Source organism: Oryza glaberrima, chromosome 1 (assembly GCF_000147395.1).
Source record: "Oryza glaberrima chromosome 1, OglaRS2, whole genome shotgun sequence".
Taxonomy (NCBI): Eukaryota; Viridiplantae; Streptophyta; class Magnoliopsida; order Poales; family Poaceae; genus Oryza; species Oryza glaberrima.
In genome coordinates this window covers 7,322,649-7,337,895 of record NC_068326.1, presented here as the reverse complement: position 1 = coordinate 7,337,895, position 15,247 = coordinate 7,322,649, and the positions used below count along the sequence as shown (strand labels likewise).

Here is a 15,247-nt window from a genome sequence, read left to right as displayed (position 1 = left end):
TCCACCTCAGGCTATGTCGTGTTTCTTGGGGATAATCTCATCTCTTGGTCTTCCAAGTGTCAGAACACCGTATCCCGCTCCAGCGCTGAGGCAGAGTATAGAACCGTGGCCAATGCCATGGCTGAAACCTGTTGGCTTCACCAACTCCTGCATGAGCTACATTCCCCTCCCTCCAAAGCTACAGTGGTCTATTGTGACAATGTCAGCGCCGTTTATCTCTCCACCAACCCAGTACAACACCAACGGACTAAGCATGTTGAAATCGACCTACACTTTGTTCGTGATCATGTTGCTGCTGGAGCTGTTCGTGTGATTCATGTGCCTATCACTTCACAGTACGCCGACATCTTCACCAAGGGGCTACCTAGTTCTGTTTTTACCGAGTTTCGGTCCAGTCTCAATGTCCATTCCACCGACGTTGTGACTGCGGGGGGGTGTTAGAATATATCTTGTGTATGGTTGGTTTCCTTGTGCCGATCCTATCCATATCTCTCTCGGTTCTGTTTCTATAAACCGGTTGAGTAGATAAGGTGGGGCTCACGCCTATATGTACTCCGCACCGATATCAATCTAATCATTGCGTTGAGTTTATTCCGCTCTCACTCATCAAGCATTGCTGCGTTACTAGCAGCGGTGGGAAGCTTCGTTACATTCAGATTCACAACAGACTTGGCGTACCGATCATCAGCGTATGGGTGCTGGCAGATCCGGAGCACACGACCTAGGATTGTGAGTGCCATTTGCCCTTCTCGGAGATCTGGAGCAGGAGATGGGTAAGCAGGATCACAAGGAAGAAGAGCCTCATGGTTGCGGCAGTGCATCCTGTGCATACAGGGATGCTCTTCTTCGTCCACGGCAAGAACCTATTCACAGTGGATGTGAAAGCAAGAAGGATGATTAGGTGCACAAATCTTCATGCCACACACTGCAACCCCTCCTGCTTCTTTCATTCATGGCCGCTGAACCAGCCTCTGAATACAGAACAACATGACACATCTACAAATTCATTTGGTATGGCGTTTTCATGAATCCTTTAATGCGTCATTTGCTGCTGTGAATCTGAATTGATGATGCTACTGTCATGCTAGCATTGCATTATTCGGTGCTTGCATGTGTGTAGATTAAAATTAGTTTGCCTAATTAATGTGTGTTTCTGTAGCTTTCAACAACCTTGTTAATTAAACTATGTATGGTACTGTATTAGTCTGCTGATTCATCTAGTATCACAGTTTCATGCATTCTTAATTCCTTATCCGTGTTTTATGTTGTTGTGCATCTTAATTGCTCCTACTATTGTCATGTGAGTATGTGACTTGCATGTCAGCAATTCTTGGATCGATCAAAATGATTCAGCTATTACAAGAAGGCAAGAATAAGTAACATGACTGCACATCTCAATCAGTTCAACACATATGCCAAATTGCCAATTACCTCTCACATGTGCTCATTAGTTATTCTGGTTCATGTACATGGCTACATACTACATTTCTACAAACAATGTTCTGCATGTATTAAGCTGCTGACCTGTTTAGTTTTGCTTTATTAACCTTGTGTGCTACGTTCTGATGCATGACAACTTTTGACTTGTGCAGTTGGCATGATTCAAGTACTAAGTCAAAGTGAACCAATTCAGCTGAAATATCATCGAGGTGTGCACTTGTTCCATTTTAGTTCTTTTCTTATTTTTGTAAATCAACAACAAGGCTCGTGACTACTTGCACTTAATCTGTTCTATGTAGTTCCCAAGGCGGAGGAAGATCTATTCGAGCAACTGCCTGACGATGTTCAAAATGCAGAAAGGAAACGCCCCAACGGCAAGTGCCACGGTTTGGCTATGAAATCCAAAAGAGTCGATAGGATTTAGATGCTCAATGATGTCAGACTGAAAATCAATGATCCGATACCTTGTGTATATAACTGGTCTAGGCTCCCACTCCTCTAGATTACTCATCTTCAATTCACTCGTCGCACTAGAAACAGTCGATAGATGTGAACTTGTCAGCGAAATGCCAAGAAATCGCTCTACTCTTTTTAGCAGTTCACTATTCAATTAGCCACTTACTTCTACAACTGAACATGGATGCTGGAGGTTCCCTGTAATGCATGCTTGAAATGTCTGTTGCTGGACTGAATAGGAGTCAAGCTTAGTTGATCTCTGATTAATAATGCACTCAACAGTGCTCAACTGTTGGCTTGATATGATGCAACAAAATCGTTCATTCCAAAATCTATTATCTTTCTTCGGTCTCTTTCTTATATCACTGCTTTGCTCTCTGGGCGCGGTAGCCAACTCGTTAGCGTGGCGGTATAACCTAGGAATGCAGATGGGCTAGGTCGACCCAGCTACCCACTAACCCAGCGCACGAACTATGGGGCAAACACTATATGGGTCAACCCACATGGGCCAACATGGGTTAGTGCCCTCATGACATACGGACCACATGTAGGCAAAGTAGTCCCCGAATTACAAAATCATCCCTCAACCAAAAAACCAGATATGGGAACCTTCAATTTACAAAGCCGGGCTACACTAGGTCCTTAGGTGGTATTGACCCCGGTTTTATCTGACGGGGTGGCTGAGTTAGCATGGGATCCACATGGGCTCCACGTGTCAAGGTGACCACGTCATCAACCTCTCTCTCTCTTTCCCCTCTTCTCTCCCTTCCTCCTCTCTCTCACTCTTCTCCTCGTATGGGCAGGTCGGCCGGCGAGTAGGGAGGAAGTCGGTGAGGAGGAGGTCCGGCGGCTGGCGATGGGTGACACGGCGACGACAAGCAGTCAAGGCGGTGGTTGCAGAGGCCGCATGCTTGGAGGATCCCGCCGTCTTGATGGCGGAGAAATCGACGGAGTTCTGCCAGAGCCTCACGAGCGCCAGCACAGCGTGGCCCTGGTACGTGGTGAACCAATCCGTCCTCACCCCGTCACCATCGGCGCCCACGCCGAACCAGCCATACGCAACCTCTTCCACTACGGCGGCGGCGTCCTCCTCCACCTCACCCCTGCTGTTCACCTCCAGCTCTATCGCATCAATTCCGCCAAGTCCCCCCGCCGGGGCATCGCACATCGTTGGTTACCTCCGCCTCCACTCTACGGCAGGTCATGGCAGTTGCCCTCTCTCGTCGGCCACCGCGCCTCGTGGCGAACGCTAGAGCTTTACCACGCTCATCAAGGCTCGACCCTCCGCCCTGGGAGTACCACCACCAGCCGTCTTGGACCTCGGGCACCATCCGCAAAGCCCTCGTTGGCCTAGAGGTCACCAAAGCCACCGCCTCCGTGCCAACTGCCACGACGCCCATCTCCATCTCCGCATCGTGTCAGCTCTCGCGGGGCTCCAGCGGAACTCCCCTTTTGCCATCGTCGCAAGCCGCCGGACCTCCTCCTCTCCCGTCTCGTCCCGCCGACCTCCTCCCCATCCGTTAGGTAGCCTGCCCAAACAAGGAGAAGAGAGAGAGAGAAGAGAGGAAAGAGAGAGGGTTATGACGTGGTCACCCTAACATGTGGGGTACACGTGGGTCCCACGCTAACTCATCCGTTACGTCGGACAAAATCGGGATCAATACCACCTAAGAACTCAGGGTGATCCGGTTTTGTAAGTCGAGGGATCTAAGATATTCCCGGTTGAGGTACGATTTTGTAATTCGGTAATAAGATGAGGGACCTCATATGTACATTTTCCCCACCCGATCTACCCACCCCTGACTGGCAGCCGGCCCTCATCAAGTCTTTAGGCACCGGACCGCTGGCCTGTGGATGGGCTGGATTGGTGCCAAATACGGCACAGCCGGCCCGCATATGCTGCAAGTCACGTTGGATGATTTGTTTTTATTTTTAATTTTTTATTAAAATATTTACAAAACTATTTTGTGTTTCAAAAATTTACAAAACTAGTCACCTGCCGCCTTTTCGTGATGTGGCAGACGACCGTTGGCTTATGCCTAACGGCCGGCTATAGGGGGCCTGCCATTTTGTAGGCGGTCCCCTTACCGCCCTTAGGGAGGGCGGTTTAACACTGTGCGGAGGGCCGTTTGCAAAAGGGCGACGAGGGCCCCCGGAATTTTGCAGGCGGCCCCCTTGCTGCACAGTGTTAAACCGCCCTCCCTAAGGGCGGCAAGGGGCCGCATGCAAAAAAGACAGGCCGCCCTTTTGCAGGCGGCCCCCGCACCGTGTTAAACCGCCCTCCCTAAGGGCGGCAAGGGGGCCGCCTGTAAAAATGGCAGGCCCCCTATAGCCGGCCGTTAGGCATGAGCCAACGGTCATCTGCCACGTCCCGAAAATCGCTCTTTGGGAGGGCGATTTTTAAAAACCGCCCTCCCCAAGGGCGGCGGGCGACTAGTTTTGTAAATATTTTAATAAAAAAATAAAAAAAAAATTCACGTTGGACCACCCCATCCAAACGGCTCAGTGCGGCACCGTTACCAATTTTTTTTCACTCGAAAAATTAATCTACTAGTACTACTTCTCTGTGCTCCATATGAACCTCGGACTCGTCTTAGTTAATTATAACTGACTAGTCACGGAGTCGGAAACGGAAATCCGATCCGCTTTTCCTAAGAATTAGCCATCGCGTTAGAAATATATATTGATTCCAGGGTGCAAGACCATTGTGTGCGTACGTCCAGTATTGATCGGTCGCTTACTTTAATTTACAGTATTGCACAATCCTGTCCTCCAGAAAATCCGGCCTGATGGAGGTGGATTCCTCTTCGCGTTCTTGCCATGTAACTAGCGAGGACAGGCTAAGCGCACTCCCTGATGATATTTTGCTCGAAATACTCCAACGTCTCGCCGACGACCTGCGTTCCGTTGTCAGGGCCAGCGCCCTCTCGAGAAGATGGAGACACCTCCCGCACATGCTTCCGGATATCAGACTCCATGCCCGTGACTTCACGCAGCCGGACATCGGCGCCGGCGGAAGACACAACAACGCCGCCGGCTACACCGTTGATCAGACAATGGCGGCGTACGCCACGGCGAGGTGGCTCCTGGAGCCGACGATCACAACGCCGCAGCGGGTGACCAAGAAGAGCATCGACCTGGCATTCTTCTTGAGAGACCCTTACCTGCACTCCATCGGCCGAGCCGTCGGACACGCCATCGACGGTGGCGGCGGCACGGAGGAACTGGACCTCACCGTGGAGGCCGACATCGCCATCGCCGACCTGACCGACGAGCACAAGGTCTCGCTGGGACGACGCTTCTGGTCCTTCTTCCAAGTGTGTCCCGTGGTTTTCAGGTGGCTCACGAGGCTCACCGTGGACGACTGTTTGAGCGGACCGGACGACATCCCGACCCTCGTCAACACCTGCGGGAGGCTGCGTTTCCTCGAGCTGAGGCACTGCGACGTGGTCGACGACGCCGTCCTCGAGATCGACGCGCCGCGCTCGCAGCTCGTGTGCCTGAAGCTGCACCACTGCAACTTCCGGAGGGTGGATCTGATCCGGGTGCCCAAGCTTCGGCGCGTGTACTGTGATACTTGGATTGGTGATAACCCCCCGGTGCGGTTCGGCTACGTTCCTTGCCTTGATAACATCGCGTTCGGATCCGAGTGCCTGTTTTGGCATGAGCCGTTCGTTCTAAGCCAGTGGCTTTCTGGCGCTAGAAGCTTGTCGATTTCGTACCTGAACTTCCGTGGTCAGAAGGTACGTCACAGGCTGGGTTTTCATTTGTTGAATATTAACTATGTTCTGAATTCAGTAGTCTGTTGACGTTCGCTGTATTTAATTTGCCTTTTTTTTTCATTATTGCAGATTTGGGTTAAACCGGAAGACCCGAAATTGCTATCTCCTATATTCGGTAACCTGAGAAACGTGCATCTCCGCAACATCTTCAACGGATGCGACCTGAACTGGACTCTTTTTTTACTTGACGCCGCGCCCTCCTTGAACAGCATGTATATTTCGGTATGTAGATTGATATATATTCTCTCGGTTTAGTATTACTTTCTCCGTTTCATAATATAATGTAAGTCATTCTAGTATTTTTCACATTCTAGCATTTTTCACAAAAAAGATAACATCGATCGATATGAATGTGAAAAATGCTAGAATGACTTACATTGTGAAACGGAGGGAGTATAAGTCATTTAACTTTATTCTTAATCTATTTTTTTAATTTTAACTAATTTTATAGAAAAATATAATAGTGTTTTCAACACAAAACAAACATATATATTATCAAAATATATTCAATGATAGATTTGATAAAACTAATTTGATGTTTTAGATGTTGGTAAATTTTTCTATAAACTTGATCAAACTTAACAAAATTTGATTAAAAAAAGACAAACGACTTATAATATGAAATGGAGGTAGTACCTTTATATATACTCCCTCCATCCCAAAATGTTTGACGCCGTTGACTTTTTAAAACATGTTTAACCATTCGTCTTATTCAAAAAATTTAAGCAATTATTAATTCTTTTCCTACCATTTAATTTATTGTTAAATATACTTTTATGTATACATATAGTTTTACATATTTCACAAAAGTTTGTTTTTGAATAAGACGAACGGTCAACATATTAAAAAAAAGTCAACGGCGTCGAATATTTAGGGAATGAGGGTGTTTTTTTTTGAAATTTCTGTTAAATGGAGTCACTATATTTCATCTAAAATGATTGATGCGTATATATGTGAAGTAAATATATTTCTAACGTCTATCATTTGTTGAATGCAGTTATGCCGGCATACGTGTGAAGCATGCGAATGCGAGTATGGTGCTGAGAAGACCAACGTCACACGGAAAACTTCAGATTTCAAGCACCATAATTTGAGCCTACTGGAAATGAAAGGGTTTGAGGTTGAGAAGAGGGTGATGCAATACTTAGGCCTCTCACAGTGTACTGAGCTGGCGCGTTACCTAGTTGCGCCAGCTCAGATTTTTCACCGACGTGGAGCGAGCGCCCGCTTCTTAGCTAGGTTTGTCGTCCCCTAACTGAGCGACGCAAAGCCTCGCCAAAACGAGGGCACGCAGCGAGGAGAAAAGGCGGGTCACACGCGCTGTGGGCGGCGCAGCCTCGTGCTCGCGTGGCCTAGCGCCCAAAATACCCTCACGCGGCAGCAAAATTCCTGATTCGCCCTCCCAAAATCCCCTCCCGCCACAACATTCTTTCTCCCGCCACAGATCGGATTGATAGAGAAGTAATAAAATCTTGAAAATTGGAAGAGAAGAACAGATCGGATTCAACAAGATGAAAAAGAAAAAGAAAGCAAAATCATCACAGGATTCGCCCTGCATCGGCGCGTCGGCTCCCACCGTCTTGACGGCGGCAGCGTCGCCGCTGGCGGTGGCGTTGAGGACGGCGAACTCATCGAGGCTGATGAAGCTGTCGCCGTCGGTGGCTGTGTGGCCGAGGCTCTCGAGCCGTGAGATCCGGCCGTTGCCGTTGGCGTCGAACTAGACGAGGCCAGCCGCCGCCGACGGAGTCCGCCCCGCTCCGGACCGCCGCCACCTTCTCCATCTCCACCTCCTTCTCGGCCACAGCCCTTCACCGCCGCCTCGAATCGCTCGCCGCTCCAGGGCCTCACGCGGACAACCGCCGAGGCCGCCAGATCCACCGCCTTGGCCGGAGAGACGCCGCGCTCCGCCGCCAACACCGCCATGGATAAGCTGCGGCGGTGGTGGATGGAGACGGACGTGGGAGGAGGCCTCGGCCGCCGCTGCTCGCGGTCGCCGCAGTGGAGGAGGCGCGGCAAGGCGCGAGTGAGGCGGCGCGGTCGACGGGGAGGAGGCAGCGAGGTCAACGGGGAGGAGGCGGCGCGGTCGAGGAGAAGGAGGCGCGGCGCGTGGGAGGAAGAAGAAGAAGGGGCGGTGCGGCTGAGAAAAAGAGAAGGGTCGCGAGAAAGGAAGGGTAGGTGAGGAATTAATTTCCTTTGCCTGCCAGTGCCCCATGTGCTAGGGTACGTCCACTGTGGACTTTGTATCCTTCAACAGTAGCTTCATCTCATTAGGTCATTGTTGACGAAAAAAATCGAACACACCGGCCTGGGAGATCTGCTTAGCTCCTGTGCAGGTCCAAAGGTTGATGAGATGCGGGCGTGCCAGTCAGTTTGATCCTGCAACTGACAAGATATGCAAATAGTAGATCAAAATAGCCGATCGGCTGACAAGCCGATGGAGTAGTTCCAGTCGATAGCCGATAATAGCCGATGCCGATACCAGCCGATAGCGATAGGGTTTAAGCAATCGGCTATACGTCCAATGTAGATTCTAACACTTTAGTAAATAATGATATATAGACAATCGGCTACTGATAATAAAATATAACAATAATATAGTCCAGTATAAACCAATCGGCTAGCATTGATATGATAGAATAAGCACTGATCTGAACGTTAGAGCATACATCGGCTGGAGGTCCGATGTCATGAAATCCACAAGATTAGATTAAACAGTGAAGCCTTTGTTGTCATCGGCTAAATCCAACTTATATGTATATGCAATCCTTATGAGCCGATGCAACGTCCAGATAACTTACCGGCTGAAACCCTGATGAAACCCTTATTGGCAATCAAGAAGCAGGCTAGAGATTATGGTTCTAAGCATGACTTAGTAGATCAAACTTAACTGATGCAGCACTAAGTATGAAAAGAAACATAATATCTAGACAATCAAGCCGTTGACTGAGTTTTCAGGGTGGTAGATGTCTAAGCTAATCTAACCTAGCAACACGATTTAGCCGATACCGGCAGAAACCCTAAAACGAGAAGCAGCCGATAGAGCTAAATTGATATGCTAAGACTAGATTAACAGAGACATATGATAAATAGGTAGGCAAATATATCATCCAAACCAGAGTAATCCAAGAGGTCGAATGTACTGATGAAGCCTTAAACGACGCCGACGTAGACGATACAATTGCCTGGGCCGGCGGAACATTGGACTTACTCCTTAGCCGGAGATTGAACACCGATGCAGCCCCGCGTCAGGTGCCAAGTCCCGCCGGACGATAAAATAAAGTAGAAAAGGTAAAAGGTGGCGATGCGCCGAATTATATTGATCGTGAGGATAGATTACATAGACCCCGGGTGTATATATTTATACCCATGGGTTGATACAAGTCCTTATCGAACAAGAAAGAAACTTTCCTAAAGATAAAAGGAAAAGATAAAGTCCTTATAGGACACTAAACACACTTTCCTGATGATAAAAGGAAACTAACAAACTATTCCTAATTAATAGATAACTTGCCATGCCGCATTCTCTTTGAACTCGGTCTCTTCTGGATAAGTTTCCTTTAGTAGATCAATTTCCTTAACCGAATATAGCAAGAATCCGACAACTGACGACTTGACAACTCTCATCGGCTAATCTCAGGACTTCGAAGCCGATGCTGACTCTAAGCCGATGACTACTCCGGACTTGCCAAATTTTACTGTTAACAGTCACTCAAAAAAATAACTGCACTGTGGGCTTGAGTGTCTTTGGGTCACTTTTTTGGGCTAAGCCCCTCATTGCGTGTCTAGCACTGTGAGATGCCTTAAAGGCTTGTAATTCAACGTGCCGTGTGCTTAAAGAGAATCTGCTTGCTTGGAAAGGACCCCTGCATGGAATGCGACAATGTCAACAAGCATCGATCCTTGCCCCCAATAAAACGGAGATTCATTGACGAAACACAGAAGAGCCTTATTAGGGCGCGACTTAAAAATGGGCTGTCAACTTCTGTAGAAATAAGTATAGGGTGACAGCATCCTATTCATTGAAATATATGACCGGTTCTTAAATTAGACTAGGGTAAATTACTCATTTAGGACTAAATACAAATTTGTTACCATTGTTAGTTTTAGAGGAGGGCTAAATGCAAAATGTTTGCCACCATGAACAACTAAGTCATGGGGCGAGACTTGCCAAAGGGGCTATGGATCTCAAGTGATTCATAACACCAAAATTACATATATATACCTAGATGAGAAATTTACAAGATTATATGTGCACGATACCACGGTCTAAATTGAAGTACCAGCAGTGTATTTTACTCTTCTATACTTCATTCAAAATTCTAGTTATTTGTGGTCAACATTCATTCTTCTTGACATTCAAAATTCTAGTATCATCAGCATCACCTGGCAAATTTGACCATAGTGTTTATGATGCCAAATAACTTCAGCTCAACTCAGTTTCAGACATAAGAAAGGGGATGTAAACTCACCTGAGAAATGTTCTTTTATATGGCCAGTATGCAGTACATCAATACTAGGGCTACATTTCGGTAGAGTTGATGCACATGAGGTAAAAATGGTGTTTGCTAATCTTTTAGGCATCTGCTTGGGTTTATCAGCCAATGAATGAGCAAAGTTAGCAGCACCAATATTACAGTGCTCATATTGTTTATATCCTGCCAAAATCAAGCCAATAAAGAACTAAAAAAATAAGGTGTATTGTGAGGTTAAAATAGGTAACTCATCATCTCAACTCACCCTGAGTGGAGGATACTACATTATATGCACAGGAGGGCAGATTATTAGGTCCAGGAGTAACTCTATCATGGTAGATGGGCATCTCCATCACAGGCAGTTGTTGTGAGTTTAGTTTGGATGAGAGCAATTTTACGGTCCTTGAGGAGGTACATAAGGTACCATTTTTTCTATTGTAAATTTGGTACCTCTTGATAACTAGATATTATGAGGTACCAAATTTTACACTAAACTTTTGGTACCTTATGGTACCTCCTCAAGGACCGTAGAATTGCACATAAGGGTAATTTTTACCATCCTTGAGAAGGTACGTACTAGAGGTACTGTATTTTTCTACTGTAAAATTTGATATCTCTAGATACTAAGTATTTCAAGGTATCAAAAATTTTAGTGTAAAATTTAGGTACCTTAGGTACTTTTTTACGGACTGTACCTAGAGGTATCAAATCTTCTATTATATACTAAAAGTCCATTAAACTTCCTACAAACACTTTCAAGTTGCCACGTGGCGCTCTAATAAATTAGAGAAATCCCTAGAAATTGTAAGAAAAAAACAAAACATCTACCCCTTAATTTTCACTTAAATTGATGGGTCCAATATTATACATTGTTAGATGAAATTGATCATAAAACAAGCAAAATACTATGGGTCCCACTATGGGTCCCACCTCTCCTCTTTCACATGGGTATGTAGTACGTACGGCTCCTTTCATGTTTTTTTTCCTTTTTTTTCTTATATTTTCCATTTATACAATTGATATATATTTTTAAAATTTTACAAACAAAGAATATACAATCATATAACTCTTTATAAACACAGGTAACTAAATTAGCTCTACAATCTTTGAAAATAAAATTTACACTATTATACGTTTACCCATTAAATCAATAATGTAAGATAATTTTCAATTAAACCGGTGTACTCATTATTATACTATTATTTTCAAATAATGCACTATTTTAAAATACAGTTTACACAATTATATTGTGTACAAATTTATACGTGCACTTAAACATATGGACCCATTATTTAAATCATCGGATCTATTTTTTATTACTTTGGACTATTATTATCAAATAATGCACGGTTTTAAAATAAACTCTACACTTATTATATTGTGTACCCATTAAATTAACAATTTAAAATCTATATTAACTAATTTACATTTACACTAGAACCGGTGGACCCATTATTTAAATCATCGGATCTATTGTTAACAAATAAAGTGTCCAAAGTTCTCTTTTTTGGCCCGCTGCACAATGCACGTTTGCATCTTTGCCTTTCGCACGTGTGACAAAGCGTCATGTTTGAGGCATCTAAGGTGATCACGACCACTGCAGCGCTACCGCTTTGCCACATATCAAATCATATATGGAGATGGTTAGTTTTGTTAATAACATGAAAAGAAAATTAAAGGTGTGATGTAGAGAGAGAAGAATTAAGCACCGTGGGTTGAGTTTTTCCAACATTTAGCTCTATTTAAACTGAAACCCAGAGTTGATTACATAATAATTATATTGTATTGTGTTATGTCGTATTTGGATTTTGTATTATTTGTTTATACAGTTGCAAGAACAATATTAATAAATATCAATAGAACTCTTACTAGTACAAGAGTGTTATAAGGGACTTTAAGGTCTTTTTTTTTCCTGATTCCATCTTTTGGATTTTTGTTTGCACGCTCCACGCTTTCCGAGTTCCTAAATGGTGCTTTTTTAAACAACTTTTTTAATTTTTTGAAGTTAATTCATTCGTTTATAATCTCAAATAGCTATCACATAAATCAGATAATTCATCAATTTCAATTGTCCTAAACCTAAGTAGTACATATTTTTTTTCATGCGAGTCATGGTGATCAGTAAATTGGTGATCAACGCATAATCAAGATCATAAGATGAATCTGCAAGAGCTACTATGAACAATTGTAAATAGATGTCAAAATTAATTGCTATTGATTAGACTTCTAATAGCTTACTAGCAACATATTAATTTCTCTCTACATGTATATAAACATGGACTAAGCTGGAACGAATATTAGCATATATCCCATACATATATATTACATGGTTAATATTCTAATCACATGTGGTAAGTCCATTAAAATTTCTTAAAATGCCCCCAAGCTGCCACGTGGTGCTCTAATAAATTAGAGAAAATATTATAAATTCTAAGAAAAAAAGCAAAGTATCTATTACTTGACTAGAAAAATACCCGTGCGTTGCACGAGTAATGTCACGTTGGATAAAATTTAACTGAACGATTTTTCAAACAGTCTAGTATGATAATAATAATCACAAAAGTTTTCTTTTTTGTTTGGACAATTATTCCACGTGTACGTGTATGATATGAACTTGTGTGATTTAAAAATAATCTGTATTAAAAATAGGTAAGTTCATCGTAAAATTAACTAACAATAATCAGGACAGATAAAAATACTTTGCATATTTACTCATAGTCTCGTATTGGTGACATGTGTGCGTGTTAAGATGATCCGAACAAGAATCAGAGCAGCGAGAATGATGTCCATGTTCCATCTAAAAACTTGCAATTAATCATGTAATTCCAAGCTCACAATCAATAATTTTGCACCACGCCAGGTAAATGCCCGGTACTCAGCCATGAGTAGCGAACGCCAGAAAGCATGCATCGGATCGAGCCATGCAGTGGTCGCGGTGCAGCTTCACCTCATGCCGGCTAGGTTGCTGCTGCTGCTCCTCACGCCATTAATGGAGGCACGCAGCTTCGCGCTGATGCGGCTGCCGCTGCCGACGCCGGCGCACGCGCTTCACGCCTAATCACGGTGTCAACTAACAGGATTTGGGGACATGAGAGAAAAGGAGAAATGTTTGCTTTGAGATTCTAACTTAACACGTGTTGCGCAAGAGGCTAATGCTGTGGTCGAGAGGAGGTGTGGTTGGGAACTCATCTCCCGCGTGCGCAAAACGGAGCGACATATTTTCTTATAATTAATTTAGTATTTATTATTTTTTTAAAAAAATAGATAAATATGATTTTTTAAAAAAAGCAACTTTCGTGTAGAAAACTTTCTTCTTTTTTTTTTCAAAAAACACACCGTTTAGTAATTTGTAAAGCGTGTGAGCAAAACACAACCTAAGGCTGTGTTTAGGATGTGCTGTGTACGTAAAATGGAACGACACATTTTCTTATGATTGATTAGGTATTTATTAATTTTTTAAAAAGGACTGATATGATTTTTTTAAAGCAACTTTCATATAGAAACCTTTTGCAAAAACGTGCGCGTGGAACACGAGAGAGGTTAGTTGGAAAAGATGGGGAAGAACAAAGCCTAAGAGTCCTTTGCATGAGCGAAGGACTGTGGTCCTATGGAATTTTATTTTGTCGAACTGAGAGCGTGGCACACAGGTAAAAAAACAGAGAGCGGCATACCCCCACGTGCCTCGATCCTTCCGTCACCCTTATCTCCTCGTTTTTCTTGGCCTTCTCTCCTCTGCCCGCCTATCACTCCTCCGCTACGCACCTGCTCTCCTTCTTCACCGCCACCCCTTCCCTCTTCCCCATCAGCGGCTTTCCCTCCACCCACACACCCCCATCGGCAGCGCTGCTGCTCTCGCTCCCCCTCCCTCTCTGTCACAGTCCATGACGCCTTCTGTGGCGAGCGACGCCCTACCCTTGGTGGGGTCGGCGATGTTTGGTTAGTGCGTATATAGAATAGTTGGGTGTGTATTGGATTGGGATAATTGATGAGTGTACTCCAAAATGTATAATTCCTTATTATATACGGTGCATGTATATACGATGGTATTGGCGAGTTAAATTATACAGGAACACTAATGAGGGACACCCATATAGGTGCCGATTCGTTTAAAACTGACATTTACAGAGCATTTTCTATCCATGTGACTCTTACAAAAGACAAAAGTTAAAACCGACACTTATAAATCTCTATATATACCAGTTCTTATTAAAAACTAGCAAATGGGCCGGTTTTTATAAACAACCTACATAGTAGTTATAGTAGTTATGAGTGTTTTTTTAAAAATACATCCATAGTATTTCATTTTAAGGTTTTAAATTAATATTAATTAATTATGTGCTAAAGAGTGTTTCGTTTTATGTGATTGTTCTCCACACAATACACAACGTTTGATGAATTACCAATCAGATAGCCAGATATATTACAGTAACAACTCGTGGTCGTAGCAGTTAGCAGAAGCGTTTCGTTTCGGTTGGGTGGCGTCGTTTTCCTGCCCGCCGAGGAAGGAGGAGGGGTGCAAAGTGGCGCCACGAATTTCACCTTTTCTCTTCGCGCTCGCTTTGCTGCTCCGTTCCGCCTCCGCCCTGTCACGATCAAAAACGGCGGTCTCCTCCTCGCCTCGCCGCCACGTAACAAACGTCCGTGAGTTCGTGACATGCCACGCCCACCACCGATAAGGTGATTCCGATTTAGATTTGGAGTGGGGTTTTGTGTTTGATTTGGATTGTGATGATTTGAGATTTGGAGAGAAGATGTGCTCAATGTGGATTCTATTTGTGTGATGATGGAATTCTGACTAGGATTTGGGGATGGGGTGGTGACGGACAAAAATCACGCTATGACGGAAAAAAAAGGGTTATGGGGCGAAAAAACCGCGCGGGGTGAAGAAAAAGGGGTTATGGACGAAAAATACCGAGATTACTGCGATGTGACGACCGGAAAAATCCAAATATTTATATTAGTTATAGATTTTACTTAAATCGGTGGGTCCAATATTATAAGCCATTAGATTAAATTGATCTTAGGACAAACTAAATACCACGAGATCCCACCTCTCCACCTTCGGTACGCACCTACTATACGTGGGTACCTACGCTT

At 44.3% G+C, this 15,247-nt stretch overlaps 1 protein-coding gene across 1 annotated transcript; it reads left to right on the top strand.

The window, feature by feature from the left end:
• The first annotated feature begins 836 nt into the window (after positions 1-836).
• On the top strand, positions 837-13,208 carry LOC127759552 (uncharacterized). Its single transcript, XM_052283986.1, has 6 exons — positions 837-878; positions 2,317-2,413; positions 2,700-2,890; positions 4,692-5,441; positions 5,748-5,900; positions 13,011-13,208. The coding sequence occupies exons 1-6, from the start codon at positions 837-839 to the stop codon at positions 13,206-13,208; spliced, it is 1,431 nt and encodes a 476-aa protein (XP_052139946.1).
• Positions 13,209-15,247: the final 2,039 nt, after the last annotated feature.